At 38.2% G+C, this 19,310-nt stretch overlaps 1 protein-coding gene across 1 annotated transcript in view; it reads left to right on the top strand.

Moving 5' to 3' along the window:
• SPATA48 (spermatogenesis associated 48) overlaps positions 1-19,310 on the top strand; it is a 117,012-nt gene that overhangs the window by 15,128 nt on the left and 82,574 nt on the right. Inside the window, exon 2 of the mRNA XM_049893819.1 lies at positions 3,381-3,478. Within this exon, the coding sequence (XP_049749776.1) occupies positions 3,381-3,478 (98 nt within the window). The remainder of the gene's footprint in view (positions 1-3,380; positions 3,479-19,310) is intronic.

Below are 19,310 nucleotides of genomic sequence, written 5' to 3'. Positions count from 1 at the left end.
CCCAACCTCATAACCATCAAAGGATGTTTTCTTCTGTGTTTAAACCTTTTCTTGAGTCCTTATAATCGTGGTCTCATACAATATTTGTCCTTTTGCGACTGACTTATTTCACTCAACATAATGTTCTCCAGATTCATTTGTGTTGTGAGATGTTTCACAGATTCATCATTGTACTTTATCATTGTGTAGTATTCCATTGTGCGTATGCACTATAATTTGTTTATCCATTCCTCTGTTGATGGGTACCTAGGTTGCTTCCATCTTTTTATTATTGTGAACAGTGCTGCAGTGAACATGGCTGTGCATATATCTATTCATGTGATGGCTCTTATCTCACTAGGATATATTCCAAGGAGTGGGGTTGCTGAATAGTATGGTACTTCTATTTCTAGCTTTTTAAGGAAGCACCAAATTGGTTTCCAAAGCGATTGTTCCATTTTACATTCCCACCAGCAGTGCATAAGTGTCCAGTCTCTCCACAACGCCTCCAACATTTATTATTTTGTGTTTTTTCGATTAGTACCTGCCTTGTTGTGATGAGATGGTATCTCATTGTAATTTTGATTTGTATTTCTGTAATGGCTAATGATCGTGTACATTTCCTCATGCATCTGTTGGCTGCCCAAATGTCTTCTTTGGTGAAGTGCTTGTTCATATCCTTTGCCCATTTTTTAATTGGGTTATTTGTCTCTTTGTTTTTGAGGTGTTGCAGTACCTTATAGATTTTAGAGATTAGACCCTTATTGGATATGTCGTACCCAAGAATTTTTTCTCAGACAGTAGGTTCTCTTTTTACTTTTTTGGTGAAGGCTTATTTATTTATTTTGATTGTACTTTACCTGAAGGTTTACAGAACAAACTAGCTTCTCATCAAACAGTTAGTACACACATTGTTCTGTGACATCGGTTAACAACCCCGCAACATGTCAACACTCTCCCTTTTCAACACTTGGTTCCCTATTACCAGCTTTCCTGTTCCCTCCTGCCTTCCAGTCCCTGCCCCAGGGCTGGTGCACCCCTTTAGTCTTGTTTTGTTCCACAGGTCTGTTCAGTCTTTCGCTGAAGGATGAACCTCAAAAGTGACCTCATTACTGAGCTGAAAAGGTGTCCGGGGGCCATACTCTCAGGATTTCTCCAGTCTCTGTCAGGCCAGCAAGTCTGGTCTTTCTTTTTGAGTTAGAATTTTGTTCTACATTTTTCTCCAGCTCTGTTGGGCACCCTCTATTTTTTGGTGAAGCCTTTTGATGAGCATAAGCGTTTGATTTTTAGGAGCTCCCAGTTATTTAGTTTCTTTTCTGGTGTTTGTGCATTGTTAGCTAACGGTTTGTATTCTGTTTATGCCATGTATTAGGGCTCCTAGTGTTGTCCCTATTTTTTCTTCCATGATCTTTATTGTTGTAGATTTTATGTTTAGATCTTTGATTCAATAATTGATTGTTCTAAGGCGTACATTCCTCTTGGGTATTTTTGTTTATCTTATGGGCTTGTCTATTGTTTGGCTGGGAGGTGATCTCTGGGAATGCCTTCCTTTTCAGGTCAGGAAGGTGTCTTAGGGCCATAGTCTCGGGGGTTCCTCCAGTCTCTGTCAGATCAGCAAGCCCTGTCTTTTTTGTGAGTTTGATTTTTGTTCTACAATTTTTCTCCGGCTCTTTCCCGGACCTTCTTTTGTGATCTCAGTCAGATCAGTTAGTAGTGGTAGCCAGGTACCATCTAGTTCTTCTGGCGGCTCAGAGTCATGTGGGCTGTGGTTCATGTGATCCATTAGTCCTTTGTACTAATTGCATCCTTGAGTCTTTGGTCTCCTTCACTTCCCTCGCTCTGGACAGGAAGAGACCCATGGTTGTATCTTAAATGGCCACTCACAAGCTTTTAAGACCGCAGATGCTACTCACCAAAGTAGGATGCAGAACATTGACTTTATGTACTATGTTGTGCCAATTGACACAGATGACCCCTGGGTCTAGGTCCTTTGTCTTCTAGCCTAAGAACTTTATCCTGCGAGGTGTTTGGTTATATCCAAGAGGTTTCCCTCACTTTACCCCTTGTATGTTCTATATGAGCCGCACCTACAGTTGTGTATATAGAAATATCTACCGCCAAGCCTATAGCTGCCAGTGGGTGTGTTTCCTTACATTCTTCCACACCATTCGCATATCTGTCTACCTATTTGTCCCTTCGTAAATTATTGTTTGTTTTTACTATTGCTGCAGGATAGTCTAAGCTCTGGTAGTTACCGTAGTTGCCCTTTATCCTTACGTTCCTCTCCGTGTCCTCTCTTGCCTTGGTCATGTTGTACTGAATTCCCCCATATAGTGTACTGCCTTTCCCCTCACTAGTGTTAACTCATGTCTTCAATCTTATTGGTGATTTTCCCTCTGTCCCCCTTCTATCCCCAGTAACCATCAAAGAATCTTTTTTTCTTTTTTTTTTTTCCTATGTGTAAACCTTTTGTTGCAACTTTATAGTGGTCTCATACAGTATTTGTCCTTTTGTGATTGACTTATTCCACTCACCAAGACTGTAATCTTTACAGAAGCAAACTGCACATTTTCTTCTGCAGAGCAGTTGGTGGAATAGAATGACCAACCTTTTGGTTAGCAGCAGAGTGCTTAGCAACTGCGCCATGAGGGCTCCTTATCATCTTCAGGCAGATGTCCCTACAATGTGGTTGGATTAGCATCCCCTCTCTGATCTTAAGTACTATTACAGTTGCCACCTTACATTGAAATTATAAATTATTCATTTATGTGTCTGCCTTTTCCATCTGATCTTACCTCAAAATCAGGAACCCTAGGTTTTATCTTTATATGCTCACCTGCTTCCATTAACAGTTTTGTAATTATTTTTTGAAGGCTTCTTTTCTATTTGCTAGGAGCCCTGGTTGTACAATGATTAAGTACTAGTTTGCTAACCAAAAGGTCGGCAGTTTGAACCCACCAAAAAGACCTGGCAATCTGCTCCCGTAAAGATTACAGCCTAGGAAACCCTATGGGGCAGTTCTACTCTGTCCTATAGGGTCACTATGAGTAGGAATAGACTCAATAGCATACAACAACAACAAGTCTCTCAGAAGTTCTAATTTGCTGTTAGAATAGTAATCAGACTCACTTGGTGTCAGTCACCACCATCCTATACAGATTCATAGTACCTAACAAGTCTTTTTCAATAATAAGTAATTTTGCATAGTTATAATTATCTGAATACATAAATTTCACAGATATTCTGTTCTTACGGCTTATATCCCAGAAAATTTATTTATAACCCACTGGAAAACTAATTAATACCACAAAGTTTAGCTTCCTAGTAGGAAATATTTCTGGTGGAATTAAAAATGTCTGTGTTTTGTTCTTAATCCAAAGCACCTACATTTTTGTTTCCAGGTTGGACAAGTCCACTGAAAATTACTCCTCTAGAACCTCTTCATGAAAGATGCTCAATAAATCACACGTATACATTTGATGAGGAGGCAACATGCACAGTAAGATTTTTTTTTATTGAATGGTGTTACACAATATTTGTCATTAATTCATTTTATTGCCTATATGTTTTCTATCCTTGACCATAGTAACAATGTAATAATATATCATACATATTAGGAGCCTTGGTGACACTGTGGTTAAAGCACTTGGCTGCTAACTGGTAGGTCACTGGCTTGAACTCACCAGCCACTCCACAAGAGAAAGTTGTAGCAGACTGCACCCTCCCACACTGTCCCCCACAAGATTCAGCCAATGACTGGTTGGCTTCCCTGAGGGAACAGAATAAAGCTAGTCTCTGATTGAGACCACATTCTCACTAGCTTCTTTCCCTTATCCCATTCTACTCTCCTCACTCCCCTTCATTTGAACAACAGCCTTTTCTCAGTCTCTACTTTTAGAAAAAATAGTGTTGCTATCCCATATTGTTATGGATTGAATTGTGTTCCCCAAAAATGTGTGTCCACTTGACTAAGTCCTGATTTCAGTATTGTGTACTTGTCTGCCATTTTGTGATCTGATGTGATTTTCCTATATGTTGTAAATCCTACCTCTGTGATGTTAATGAGGCAGGATTAGAGGCAGTTATGTTAATGGGATGGGACTCAGTCTAGGATTAGGTTGTATCTTGAATCGATCTCTTTTGAGATATAAAAGAGAGAATCAAGCAGAGAGGAGAGGGAACTCCTACCACCAAGAAAACAGAGCCAGGAGCAGGGCACATCCTTTGGACCTGGAGTCCCTGGATGAGAAGCTCCTAGACCAGGGCAAGATTGACAACAAGGACTTTCCCCCAGAGCCAATAGAGAGAGGAAATCTTCCCCTAGAGCTGGCGCCCTGAATTCAGACTTCTAGCCTCCTAAACTGTGAGAGGATAAACTTCTGTTTGTTAAAGTCATCTACTTGTGGTATTTTTGTTATAGCAGTGCTAGATAACTAAGACACATTATATAAGAAACCTGAAGCCAAGTGATTTCAACTGACTCTTGATCATACATATAGTAAGTATGAGCCAAAATTTAAGCCTAGATTTTTTTCTGAATTTAAGGATTATGTTCCTAATAATTTTTCTATATTGATTTTATAGCCTCTGAACCCCTGATATTTAAATTAGAGTACTGAAAAGCTTTTCAAGGTGTGGGGTAAATATTTAACTTTACTCAAAGTAAGGCAGCCTTTGTCCTTGGTTCCTGAAAAATAGCCCTTGGAGTAATTGATATGCTTTGGCCTGGGACTTCTAGGCCACACCTGAGGAATTGTGCTGATCCTTGGGGCTGGCCAGACCAGAAAAGACTCACTGTTGATGCTGGTTTCAACTAGCCCCAAGAGACATGATTTAGCCTATCATGCAGGACTGGCCAATAAATGCCTGGAGCACGAAGGCTCAGAGAGCTTGCTGGTTGGCAAAGGGAGGGTGATGATGTCTTTTTGAGACACAGAGGCTTCATGTTGTGAACCCTCTCAGACCTCGCCCATGCATTTCTTCTTTATAATAATCATGATTGATATCTTTTTGGTATAATCTATAATCATTAGTATAATAAATCTGTAATCATAAGTATAGTATTCTACATGAGTTCTGTGAGTCATTCCGGTGAATTATGGAACCCAGAAGAAAAGGGTGAGCCAACAGGTGAAAACGAGAGTATCATGTAGACTCCCAAACTTGTGGCTGGAATCTGCCTGTTTGGGAGGCTAAAGAACAGCGTCCTTTTAACCTGTGATCTGCCATAGCTCAGGGTGACTCAGATCAGAGAGAGATTGTGCCACGTGGGAAGCTGGTGTCAGAAAGGATTGAGAAGTGGGAGGTAGACACTAAGTCAGTCTCCGCATTTTGGGTAAATTTATTCTAATTCTTATCCATGAGGTTATCCACAAACAAGGATACAGAGCCATGAATACTTTTAAAAGCTTTATTAAGATATAATTCACATACCAAAAAATCCACCCATTTCAAACGTACAATTCAATGTTTTTTAGGATATTCACAGAGTTGTGCAATCATCACACAATCTAATTTTGGAACAGTTTCATCACCTCAGAAAGAAGGCCCATATTCATTAGCAGTCACTGATATGAATAGTTTTAAGTAATCAGTTTCCATTTCTGTAACTCCCATAGGTACTGCTTCCTAAAATTGATCTGCCTGAGAGCTTACCTGAAATTATAGTGTTATGTAGACTTTTCTTTTCCCTCCTCTACTTTCACTATTACCCTTCTATTAATTTACCACAAAAAGAGTTGGGGCATACCTCTAACAGATCATCAATTGTACTAAGGTATATGGCCATGAAACAAACAGCATGGAATAAAGGACAGTTCAAAATGTGTCACCGATGCCTTCTTTACTGAAGACATCATGCACCCATGGCATGGCTTCATGTTATGTTTTTCTTTTATAAGAAAGTCATGGCATTATACATGGCGTATTTTGGGCTGTTTGGGCTATGAAATCAGGTAAAATGCTGAATGTAGTTACAAAGGTAATGAAAATTTGTATTTATTACTTCCATCTATTCCATCTCCAGAGCCCTGGTAGTACAGTGGTTAAATGTTTGGCTGCTAACCAGAAGGTCGGCAGTTCGAATCCACCGGCCACTCCTTGGAAGTCCTATGGGGCAGTTCTACTCTGTCCTGTAGGTTTCCTATGAGTCGGAATCGACTCGACAGCAACGGATTTGGTTTTTTGGTTTTATTCCATCTCCAGACTCTTATCAAAGAAGCCAATGCTCCTGCAGGTGAGGTGAGATCAACAGGAACATTATAAGAAACTGAAAGTAATCGTGACTTTTACCATCTAAACTCATTGCCATCAAGTCGATTCTAACTCATAGTTACCCTGTAGGACAGAGCAGAACTTCCCCATAAGGTTTCTAAGGAGCAACTGGTAGATTTGAACTGTCAACCTTTTGGTCAGCAGCCAAATTCTTGACAACTGTGCCTCCAGGGTTCCTCTATCACCTAAGTTATGAAAAATCTCATGGCAAAGTCCCATGCTTTATGCTCTGTTTAACTATCTGTTTTAGAATTAGAATTCTTGCCATGGGAATTCTTATTAGCATATGTATTCAAATTTAAAATAAAGTCAGACTTTTTAATGACAGAAAATAAATCTGCATCAGTAACATGGATATACTTCCACTGGATAAATTTTCTTTTATTTCTTAAAACATCAGAGAGGTAAAAAGGTAGAAATTACTGGGCCAAGGAGAGGAAAAAAAACTCTAATGTTTAAGCCCAGCACTTAGAGTCACTTTGGCCTTGCAGGCATTTGCTATTTTGGAAGAGGCAACTAGAGTCTGAGCTGAATTTTTGGTGGCCTGATGGGACTAAAAGATCAAAAGTTGGAGTTGGTCCTTAAAATCAGCTCACACTTTGGGCTGAATACCAAGAGTTCTGAAGCCCAGAAGTAAGGGTATATCAATAGCAAAAAGCTATTGAACAGACTGCAGCCTGGCTTCATCAACTTCAAGTCCTGAACTGGGATTAAGGTGATCCTAGATTGCTATCATTACCAGGAGCATTCTTTGGAGGAATATAATACCTTTCTAGACTTCAAATTACTTCCATAAATAACTTCTAACATACAATATTCAACACACTATCAACAGTAACCAAGCACATAAGTAGAAATGACATCATGAGCAAGAATCAACAGAAATAAGAGAAAACAAAAACAGACACATGGATTTCAGACACTTAAATATACTTAAGATGTTCAAGGAGATAAAAGAAGCGCTTTCAATTTTTGCAAATAAGTTAGAAATTACAAAAAGCAAAATTTGAAAATTTGGGGATAAAATAATTTCCAGAACTGAAAAATACAACTAAAGAACTTGAAAAAAAAAAAAAAAAAAGAACTTGGTAGTTGAGTGCAATAGCATAATAGGCACAACTGAAGAAAGAATTGGAGCGCTGATAGATACATCAGAAAAAAAAAAAAAAAAACTATGATGAAGCATGGAGATACAAAAAAGATGGAAAATATGAAGAACCCTCTAATCTCAACTCATCTGATTAGTCTGGCCTTTTTAAAGAATTTGAGCTTTGTTCTACATTTTTATCCTATTCTATCGGGGACCATTTATTGTGACCCCAGTTGGAACAGTCAGTAAGTATAGCCAGGTACCATGTCATTCTTGTGGTCTCAAAGCAGATGAGGTCATGGCTTGAGTAGGTTATCAGCCTTGCAGATTTGTTTCTTCTCTTTTGCTCCTGAGGAGTAGAGACCAATAGTTGTATTTTAGACAACTGCTCACAAGCTTTTAAAACTCCAGACACTACTCACTTCAGTAGGATGCAGAACATGAACTTTTCAAACTATATTATGCCGGTTGACTTAGCTGTCCCATGAGACCCTGGTCCTAAGCCTTCAAACCTAGAAAATCAATTTTGGAAGGTGTTTCGTTATGTCTGAGGAGTATCTGAAGTTGTGTCGTCAATGAATATATGTGCCTGCACACACATATTTGTTCTCACATATTTGTACACCTGTATGTACCTGTATACCTATGTGCCTATACCCATCCACATGTGACCTTACACTCATTTTAGGGTCTTTGTTGGAGTCATTACTATGTTATTTATGTCAAATTCTTTAGTACCTGTATCCTTTTATCTTGAGAACTTCTCAGAGACAATTTACTTTGGTCTTGCTGTGCTCACTACACCCACATTTGATGCCACTTTTCCCATCACCAAAAATAACAAGTACCTACGATCTGAAACACACTTCCCTCTCCCACTCCACCTCTCTTTTGTAATCACCAGTGAACATTAGTGTCTTTATATATGTATATATAATTGGGTATATATATATGTATACATATATATATATATTCTTGACTTCTTATAAAAGAGAAGACATCAATATTTGTGCTTAGGTGCTTAGCTCATTTCACTTAGCATTGTGCCCTCCAGGGTCCATCCATGTTATAATATGTTTCGTGGACTGATCACTGTCCTTCATGTTGCATAGTGTTCTTTTATTTTTATTTATTTGTTCATTTTCCTTCTTTACTGCTTTGGCTAGGACTTTCAGTATGATATCGAACAGTGGTGTTGATAGTAGGCATCCTTGTCTCTTTCCTGTTCTTGTTCCTGTTCTCAAGGGGAAGGCTCTTAATCTTTCTCCATTGAGTATAATGTTGGCAGTTGGCTTTTCATAGATGCACTTAACCATGTCAGGGAATTTCTCTTTAGTTTTTATTTTACTGGGAGTTTTTTTTTTTTCCTTATATCAAGAAATGCTTTTTCTGTGTCTATTGAAATGATCATGTGGTTCTTTTAGTTTGTTTTATTTATGTGGTGTATTATATCAGTTGCTTTTTTTAGAATAAATCCTACTTGGTTATGGTGTATAATTCCCATAAGATGTTGTATTCTGTTCAGTAGAATTTTATTGAGAATTTTTGGATCAATATTCATGAGGGATATTGGTCTGCAGTATTCTTTTCTTGTGATGTTTTATCTTGTTTCAATATCGGGGTAATGCTGGCTTTGTAGAATGAATTATTGAGTATTCCTTTCTCTTCTGTATTTAGGAATGTTTGGTAAAATTCCCCAGTAAAGATGTCTGATCAAGGGTATTTATTTGGGGTAGGTTTTTGATGACTGCTTCAGTCTCTTCTGTTACAGGTTTGTTGAGCTTTTCTACCTCTGTTTATGTTAGTTTAAGTAGGGCGTGTTTCTAGAAATTCATCCATTCTGTACACATTTTCAAGGGTGTTACAGTACAATTTTTTTTTCTCATAGTATTCTATTATGAGCCTTTTTGTCTCAGTTGTATCTGTTGTCATGTCTCTAATTTCATTTCTTATTTTGATTATTTGCATCCTCTTACTTTTTTCCTTTGTCAGTCTAGTCAGTGGTTTGTCTATTTTATTGGTATTTGCAAAGAACCAACTTATTTTGTTAAATTTTTCTGTTTTTTTTTTTTTTTTTTTTCTATTCTACTTATGTCTGCTCTGACTTTTATTATTTCCTTTCTTCTGGTAGCTTTGGGGATTTTTTACTCTACTTTTTCTGTTTCCTCAATTTGTAGGTTACGTTATTGATTTTGATCTTTCTTCTTTTTTTAATATAGGCATGTGTTGGTATGAATTTCCCTCTGAGCACTGCTTTCACTGCATCCTGCAGGTTTATATGTTGAGTTTTCATTCTAATTCGAGTGTAGATATGTTTAGATTTCTCTCTTGATTTCATCAAAGACCTATTAGTTTTTTAGTAGTGTGCTATTTAGTTTCCATGCATTTTTTTTCTCTTTTTTTTTTTTCATTCCATTATGGTCACAAAAGGTGCTTTGTATGATTTCAATCTTTTTTAAATTAATTGAGATTTCCTTTGTATCCTAAATATAGTCTATTCTGGAGAATGATCCATGCGTATTCTGCTGCTGTTAGGTGGAATGTGTTGTATATGTCTGTCAGGCCGAGTTCGTTAATACTGTTATTCAAGATTTCTGTTTCTTTATTGATCTTCTAATTGTTCTATCCGTTATTGAAAGTGGTGTGTTAAAGTCTCCTTTTATTGTAGATCTATTTATTTCTCTCTTTAATTTCTGTTAGAGTTTGCTTTATAAATTTTGGGGCTCTGTTGTTAGGAGTGTAAATATTTAAGTATCTTTTTGGTAAATTGATTTTTTATCTTTATATAGTGTCCTTTTTAGGAAACCTTGGTGGCGTAGTGGTTAAGAACTACACCTGCTAACCTAAAGGTCAGCAGTTTGAATCCACCAGGCACTCCTTGGAAACCGTTTGGGGTAGTTCTACTCTGTTGTATAGGGTTGCTATGAGTTGGAATCAACTCGACGGCAAGGAGTTTGGTAGGGTCCTTTTTGGTCTCTTAAAATATCTTTTAAGCTTAAAATCTATTTTTTTTTAGGTATTAATATTTCTATAACTGCTTTCTTTTGGCTATAGTTTGCTTGGAATGTTTATTATATTTTTTTGATTTTAGCTATTTATTTCTTTGTGCCTTAGGTGTGTCTCTTGTAGACAGCACATGGATGGGTCACTTTTTTTAACCCATTCTTCCACTCTTGGTTTCTTGACTGGAGTGTTTAATCCATTTATATTGACTGTAATTATTAATGGGGGAATTTAGTTCTTCCATTTTGTTATTTTATTTTGTATGTGTGTTTGTGAGATTTATGGCTTCTTCATTCCTCTTTTCTTCTGGTGTCGAGTTCTTTTTATCCACGGATTTTGTCTCTCTTTTGTTTACTATTGTTATTATTATTATTTTTTTTTTTTGGTAGGTACTGAACTATTTTCTTTCCCTTTATTTTGGTGTATACTTTTATTATTTACTTTCTTTGTGACTACTATGGTGATTACATTTAATATCTTCCAATTAAAACTACCTTTTATATCTTTATATCAACTAAACTTCCTTCACATATGAAAAGTCTGCTTCTACACCAATCTCTCTCTCCCTCTCTTTTTTTTTTTTTTGATGTTACCATCAATTGCATCTTCGTATCTTGGCTTCTCTGTATTCTATATTTAAATTTATTTTACTGTTACATGTGTTTAGTTATTATTATCCCTCCTTCCCATAATTTTGTCATCGTAGTGCATGGAAGATATGCCCATTGTATTTACCAACCAGAAATATCTTAGATCTAATCTTTATACTGTTAATGCTTTCCTTTTAATGGAAGTCCTACATGTATTGCTTCAGGTTGCTCTCCAATGTTGTTGTTTTTCCTTCTGGAGAACTCCCTTTAATATTTCTTATAGGTCAGTCTGGTGCTAATAAATTCCCTTAACTTTGGTTCATCTGAAAATGTCCTAATTACACCTTCATTTTTGAATGGCAGTTTTGCAATTCTTTTTTTTTTTTTAATAATTTTTATTGCACTTTAAGTGAAAGTTTACAAATCAAGTCAGTCCCTCACGTATAAACTTATATACACCTTACTACATACTCCCATTTACTCTCCCCCTAATGAGTCAGCCCGCTCCCTCCTTCCAGTCTCTCCTTTCATGACCGTTTTGCCTGTTTCTAACCCTGTCTTCCCACTCCTCTCCCCTCCAGACAGGAGATGCCAACACAGTCTCAAGTGTCCACCTGATACAAGTAGCTCACTCCTCCTCAGCATCACTCTCCAACCCATTGTCCAGTCCATTTCATGTCTGATGAGTTGTCTTCGGGAATGGTTCCTATCCTGGGCCAACAGAAGGTTTGGGGACCATGACCGCTGGGAATCTTCTAGTCTCGGTCAGACCATTAAGTCTGGTCTTTTTATGAGAATTTAGGGTCTGCATTCCACTGTTCTCCTGCTCCCTCAGGGGTTCTCTGGTGTGCTCCCTGTCAGGGCAGTCATCGGTTGTGGCCGGGCACCATCTAGTTCTTCTGGGCCCAGGATGATATAATTCTCTAGTTCATGTGGCCCTTTCTGTCTCTTGGGCACATAACTATCTTGTGATCTCGGTGTTCTTCATTCTCCTTTGATGCAAGTGGGTTGAGACAAATTGATGCATCTTAGATGGTCACTTGTTAGCATTTAAGACCCCAGATGCCACACTTCAAAGTGGGATGCAGAATGTTTTCTTAATAGAATTTATTTTGCCAATTGACTCAGATGTCCCCTGAAGCTATAGTCCCCAAACCCCCGCCCTTGCTCCCCTGAGCTTCGAAGCATTCAGTTTATCCCGGAAACTTCTTTGCTTCTGGTCCAGTCCAATTGAGCTGACCTTTCCTGTACTGAGTATTGTCCTTCCCTTCACCTAAAGTAGTTCTTATCTACTATCTAATCAGTAAATAACCCTCTCTAACCCTCTCTCCCTCCCCCTTCTCAAAACCACAAAAGAATGTGTTCTTCTCAGTTTATACTATTTCCCAAGATCTTTTAATAGTGGTCTTATACAATATTTGTCCTTCTGCATCTGTCTAATTACACTCAGCATACTGCCTTCCAGTTTCCTCCATGTTATGAAATGTGTCACAGATTCATCACTGTTCTTTATCGATGCGTAGTATTCCATTGTGTGAATATACCATAATTTTTTTATCCATTCATCTGTTAATGGACACCTTGGTTGCTTCCAGCTTTTTGCTATTGCGAACAGTGCTGCAATAAACATGGGTGTGCATATATCTGTTCGTGTAAAGGCTCTTATTTCTCTAGGGTATATTCTGAGGAGTGGGATTTCTGGGTTGTATGGTAGTTCTATTTCTAACTTTTTAAGAAAACGCCAGATAGATTTCCAAAGTGGTTGTACCATTTGACATTCCCACCAGCAGTGTATAAGAGTTCCAGTCCCTCCACAGCCTCTCCAACATTTATTATTTTGTGTTTCTTAGATTAATGCCAGCCTTGTTGGAGTGAGATGGAATCTCATTGTAGTTTTAATTTGCATTTCTCTAATGGCTAATGATCGAGAGCATTTTCTCATGTATCTGTTAGCCACCTGAATATCTTCTTTAGTGAAGTGCGTGTTCATATCCTTTGCCCAATTTTTAAATGGGTTGTTTGTCTTTTCATGGTTGAGTTTTAACAGAATCATATAGATTTTAGAGATCAGGCACTTGTCAGAGATGTCATAGCTGAAAATTTTTTCCCAATCTGTAGGTGGCCTTTTTACTCTTTTGATGAAGTCTTTAGATAAGCATAGATATTTGATTTTTAGGAGCTCCCAGTTATCTGGTTTCTCTTCGTCATTTTTAGTAATGTTTTGTATTCTGTTTATGCCTTGTATTAGGGCTCCTAATGTTGTCTGTTTTTTCTTCCATGATCTTTATCATTTTAGACTTTATGTTTAGGTCTTTGATCCACTTGGAGTTAGTTTTTGTGGATGGTTTGAGGTATGGGTCCTGTTTCATTTTTTTTGCAGATGGATATCCAGTTATGCCAGCACCATTTTTTGAAAAGACTATCTTTTCCCTAATTAACTGACACTGGGCCTTTGTCAAATATCAGCTGCTTATATGTGAATGGATCTATATCTGGGTTCTCAATTCTATTCCATTGGTCTCTGTGCCTGTTGTTGTACCAGTACCAGGCTGTTTTGACCACTGTGGCTGAATAATATGTTCTAAAATCAGGTAGAGTGAGGCCTCCCACTTTCTTCTTCTTTTTCAGTAATGTTTTACTTATCCGGGGCTTCTTTCCCTTCCATATGAATTTGGTGCTTTGTTTCTCCATCACATTAAAAAATGTCGTTGGTATTTGGATTGGAAGTACATTGTATATATAAATGGCTTTTGGTAGAATAGACATTTTTACTACGTTAAGTCTTCCTATCCATGAGCAAGGTATGTTTTTCCACTTATGTAGGTCCCTTTTAGTTTCTTGCACTAGTACTTTGTAGTTTTCTTTGTATAGGTCTTTTACATCTTTGGTAAGATTTATTGCTAAGTATTTTATCTTTTTGGGGCTAATGTGAATAGTATTCATTTGGTGATTTCCTCTTCTATATTCTTTTTGTTGAAGTAGAGGAATCCAAGTGATTTTTGTATGTTTATCTTGTAACCTGAGACTCTGCCAAACTCTTCTATTAGTTTCAGTAGTTTTCTGGAGGATTCCTTAGGGTTTTCTGTGTATGTCATCTGCAAATAGAGATGATTTTACTTCTTCATTGCCAATCCGGATGTCCCTTATTTCTTTGTCTAGCCTAATTGATCTGGCTAGGACCTCCAGCAAAATGTTGAATAAGAGAGGTGATAAAGGGCATCCTTGTCTGGTTCCCATTCTCAAGCGAAATGCTTTCAGGCTCTCTCCATTTAGGATGATGTTGGCTATTGGCTTTGTATAGGTGCCCTTTATTATGTTGAGGAATTTTCCTTCAATTCCTATTTTGCTGACAGTTTTTATCATGAATGGGTGTTGGACTTTGTCAAATGCCTTTTCCGCATCAGTTGATAAGATCATGTGGTTTTTGTCTTTTCTTTTATTTATATGGTGGTTTACGTTAATTGTTTTTCTAATATTGAACCAACCATGAATAACCTGGTATAAACCCCACTTGGTCGTGGTGGATTATTTTTTTGATATGTTGTTGAATTCTATTGGCTAGAATTTTGTTGAGGATTTTTGCATCTATGTTCATGAGGGATATAGGTGTGTAATTTTCTTTTTTTGTGGTGTCTTTACCTGGTTTTGGTATCAGGGATATGCTGGCTTCATAGAATGAGTTAGGTAGTATTCCCATGAGTTAGATAGAACTCTACCGTGAAGCCGTCTGGGCCAGGGCTTTTTTTTATTGGGAGTTTTTTATTACATTTTCAATCTCTTTTTTTGTTATGGGTCTATTTTGTTGTTCTACTTCAGATTGTGTTAGTTTAGGTAGGTAGTGTTTTTCTAGGAATTCATCCATTTCTTCAAGGTTTGCAAATTGTTAGAGTACAATTTTTCATAATAATCTGATATGATTCCTTTAATTTCAGTTGGGTCTGTTGTGACATGGCCCATCTCATTTCTTATTTGGGTATTTGTTTCCTTTCCTGTATTTCTTTAGTCAGTCTGGCCAGTGGTTTATCAATTTTGTTAATTTTTTCAAAGAACCAGCTTTTGGTTTTGTTAATTCTTTCAATTGTTTTTCTGTTCTCTAATTCATTTAGCTCAGCTCTAATTTTTATTATTTGTTTTCGTCTGGTGCCTGATGGATTCTTTTGTTGCTCACTTTCTATTTGTTCAAGTTGTAGGGATGGTTCTCTGATTTTGGCTCTTTCTTTTTTATGTACGTGTGCATTTATTAATATAAATTGACCTCCGAGCACTGCTTTTGCTGTGTCCGAGAGGTTTTGATAGGAAGTGTTTTCATTCTCTGCATTCTATGAATTTCTTTATTCCCTCCTTAATGTCTTCTATAAACCAGTCTGTTTTGAGCAGGGTATTGTTCAGTTTCCAACTATTTGATTTCTTTTCCCTAATTTTTCTGTTATTGATTTCTTGGCCTTGTGGTCTGAGAAGATGCTTTGTAATATTTTGATGTTTTGGATTCTGCAAAGATTTGTTTTATGACCTAATATGTGATCTTTTCTAGAGAGTATTCCATGTGCTATAGAAAGAAAAGTATACTTTGCAGCTGTTGGGTGGAGTGTTCTGTACAAGTCTATGAGGTCAAGTTGGCTGATTGTAGCAATTAGGTCTTCCGTGTCTCTCTTGAGCTTCTTGCTGGAAATCCTGTCCTTCTCTGAAAGTGGTGTGTTGAAGTCTCTTACCATAATTGTGGAGGTGTCTATCTCACTTTTCAGTTCTGTTAAAGTTTGTTTTATGTATCTTGCAGCCCTGTCATTGGGCGCATAAATATTTAGTATGGTTATATCTTCCTGGTAAACTGTCCCTTTAATCATTGTGTAGTGTCCTTCTTTATCCTTTGTGGTGGATTTAACTTTAAAGTCTATTTTGTCAGAAATTAATATTGCCACTCCTACTCTTTTTTGATTGTTGTTTGCTTGATATATTTTTTTCCATCCTTTGAGTTTTAGTTTGTTTGTGTCTCTAAGTCTAGGCGTGTCTCTTGTAGGCAGCATACAGATGGATCGTGTTTCTTTATCCAGTCTGAGACTCTCTGTCTCTTTATTGGTGCATTTAGTCCATTTACATTCAGTGTAATTATAGATAAGTATGAGTTTAGTGCTGTCATTTTGATGTGTTTTTGTGTGTGTTGTTGACAATTTCATTTTTCCACTTACTTTTTTGGGCTGAGATGTTTTTCTTTTTAAATTGTGTGTTCCTAATTTTCATAGTATTTTACTTTATGTTTGCTGAGTCCTTATGTTTATCTTGGTTTTTATTTTGAGTTGTGAAATTGTTAGACCTCTTTGCGGTTACCTTAATATTTATCCCTATTTTTCAAATTTTAAAAACCTAACTTGAATCATCCTATATTGCCTTGTTTTCCTCTCCATATGGAAGATCTATGCCTCCTGTATTTAGTCCCTCTTTTTGATTATTGTGTTCTTTTACATAATGACTTCAATGATTCCCTGTTTTGAGCATCTTTTTTCTTTTTAAAATTAATCTTAATTTGTGTTTGTGATTTCCCTATTTGAGTTGATATCAGGATGTTCTGTTCTGTGACCTCGTGTTGTGTTGGTATCTGATATTATTGATTTTCTGATCAATTTCCTTTAGTAATTCTTTTAGCTTTGGTTTGGTTTTTGCAAATTCTCTAAGCTTATGTTTATCTGTAAATGTTTTAATTTCACCTTCGTAGTTGAGAGAGTATTGCTGGATATATGATCCTTGGTTGGCAGTTTTTCTCCTTCAGTGCTCTATATATGTCATCCCATTGCCTTCTTGACTGCATGGTTTCTGCTGAGTAGTCTGAACTTATTCTTACTGATTCTCCTTTGTAGGAGACTTTTCTTTTATCCCTGGCTGCTTTTAAAATTTTCTCTTTATCTTTGGTGTTGGCAAGTTTGATGATAATATGTCTTGGTGATTTTCTTTTTGGATCAATCTTAAATGGGGTTTGATGAGCATCTTGGATAGGTATCCTTTCGTCTTTCATGATGCCAGGGAAGTTTTCTGCCAACAGATCTTCAACTATTCTCTCTGTGTTTTCTGTTCTCCCTCCCTGTTCTGGAACTCCAATCACATGCAAGTTATTCTTCTTGATAGAGTCCCACATGATTCTTAGGGTTTCTTCATTTTTTTTAATTCTTTTATCTGATTTTTCTTCAACTATATTGGTGTCAATTGCCTTATCCTCCACCTCCCCCACTCTGCATTCCAATTGTTCGATTCTGTTCCTCTGATTATTGAGTTGTCTAATTTTTTTTTTTAATTCTGTAATTTTACTGTTAATCTTTTGGATTTCTGAATCCTGACTCTCTATGGATTCTTGCAGCTTATTTATTTTTGCACTATGTTCTTGAATAATCTTTTTGATTTCTTCAACTACTTTATCAGTGTGTTCCTTGGCTTTTTCTGTAGATTGTCTTATTTCATTTCTTATGTCATCCCTTATGTCTTGAAACATTCTGTATATTAGTTTTTTATATTCTGCATCTGGCAAATCTGTGACTGTATCTTCATTTGGGAAAGATTTTGATTCTTTAATTTGGGGAGTTGTAGAAGCAATCATGGTCTGCTTCTTTATGTGGTTTGATATCAACTGCTGTCTCCAAGCCTTCTATAAGATATTGTAATGATTTATTTTATATTTGCTCACGGAGTCTTGTCTTGTTTTGTTTCAATATATGCAGATGGGCTACTAGATTGCGCTATCTTGATTGTTGTAGCCTTTGAATCACTTATGACCTATTACCAGCTGGTTTGGGCTGCTACCAGATATATAAACCTAAGAGTCCATTCACTATTCTCGAATAGAATCTGATTTTGGGTCACCAAGTGTGTGGCGTAGACTGTCACCTATTCACTTAGAGGAGGAGTGGTCATAGTTGTGTGCACCAGATTCTAGTAGCCGCAGGGGGTCACACTCCGGGGGGGCAGAATGCTGACAGCCTTCCCCCATGTGCCAGTGAGGTAGGTGTGTCTCTATTCCTAAAGCTCTTTGGTGGGTGGGCTCTGCACCTGTACCTTAGGCACCCAATGCATGTACTTCCAAAGATTGGTAGGTGTCAGTATCTTCAGACCCGTTTGGCAGATGGCTAGGTGGTTTGGGTGGAGCTTCATCCCTCAGTTCCCCATTGTGGGTCAGTGAGGTCTCTGTTTAATAGGTAGAGATATCGGACCTGGAAAACTTGTCTTTCCACTGCTTTGCTAAAACAATTACAGTCAGATCTCTGTCAGAATTGCCTTTGCATTATAATAGCCACCTTGTTCCCTGTAGGGATGAAAGTCAAAGACTGTGGATCTCATATGCTTGGCTGGAACTTGTTCTGTATTTTTATTCCAATTTAGGGAAGTCAGGGAACGATTTTTGGTCCCTGAGTTTTTAGTAGCTGCTTCTCTCAGGCCAGGAGAATGGGTTAGGAAAAGACAAAAAAAAAAACCCTGCAGAGCACCTCACTCCCTGGGCCAGGAAATTCCAAGGTTAATGAAACCACCTGGGGCAGGGAGGGGAGTGATCAGATAGATAGGAGAGAATAGCACCCAGCAATATAGACAAAGTTACTTATCTTGCTTGGTGATGACTGTTTTATCTGAGATTCCCAAGGGGCAGGCAGCCTGTGTGCGCTGGCTGGGTCAAGATTGCCCCCGAGGGTCAGGCCCACATCCGTGCTTGTTCTGTCTCAGAAGCCATGGTCAGTTCCTCTGCTTCCAGTCCAAAACCCAGCACCAAGGTTCCCCTACTGGGACGCCACACTCCAGGCTCCAAAACCAGTGGCTGCCTCCCAGTGACTTCTCATCCTGTCAGCCACGTCCCTGTGCTGCCTGCATGTACTGGCTGGGTTTCCCCTGAGGTCACTTCAGGGGGCTTGGGCTGCGTCCCATGTTTGTGCTGTCTCAGGAAGCCGTGCTCAGCTCCCCTGTGCCCAGTCCAAAGCCTGGCGCCAAGGTTTTCTGACTGGAACTCTGGCTGCAGTCTCTGAAAACCGTCACTCCTTCCCCATGGTTTCTCGTTCTCTCGTTAGCCATGTCAGTGTGCAGCCTTCTTGCACTGGCTGAGTCTCTACCGAGGTTACCCCAGGAGGCTGGAGGTTAGGGCTGTGTCCTGTGCCTGCCCCGCCTCAGCAAGCTGTAATCAGCCCCGCCATTCGGCACCAGGGAACCGCAAGGGCTCAAGACTGTGGCATGGGACGCCGGTTCCAGAGGCAATCGCTGCTTCAGGGTGCAGCTTTTCTCTCCTCTGTCACTCAGGTCAACTCTTTAGATCTGTGTTTGATGGTCAGGGTTCGTAGATTGTCACGTATGTGATTGATTCACTTGTTTTTCTGAGTCTTTGTTGCAAGAGGGATCCGAGGTAGCTTCTACCT

The sequence above is a fragment of the Elephas maximus genome, chromosome 8 (genome assembly GCF_024166365.1).
Source record: "Elephas maximus indicus isolate mEleMax1 chromosome 8, mEleMax1 primary haplotype, whole genome shotgun sequence".
Taxonomy (NCBI): Eukaryota; Metazoa; Chordata; class Mammalia; order Proboscidea; family Elephantidae; genus Elephas; species Elephas maximus.
This window is presented reverse-complemented; position numbering and strand designations above follow the sequence as displayed.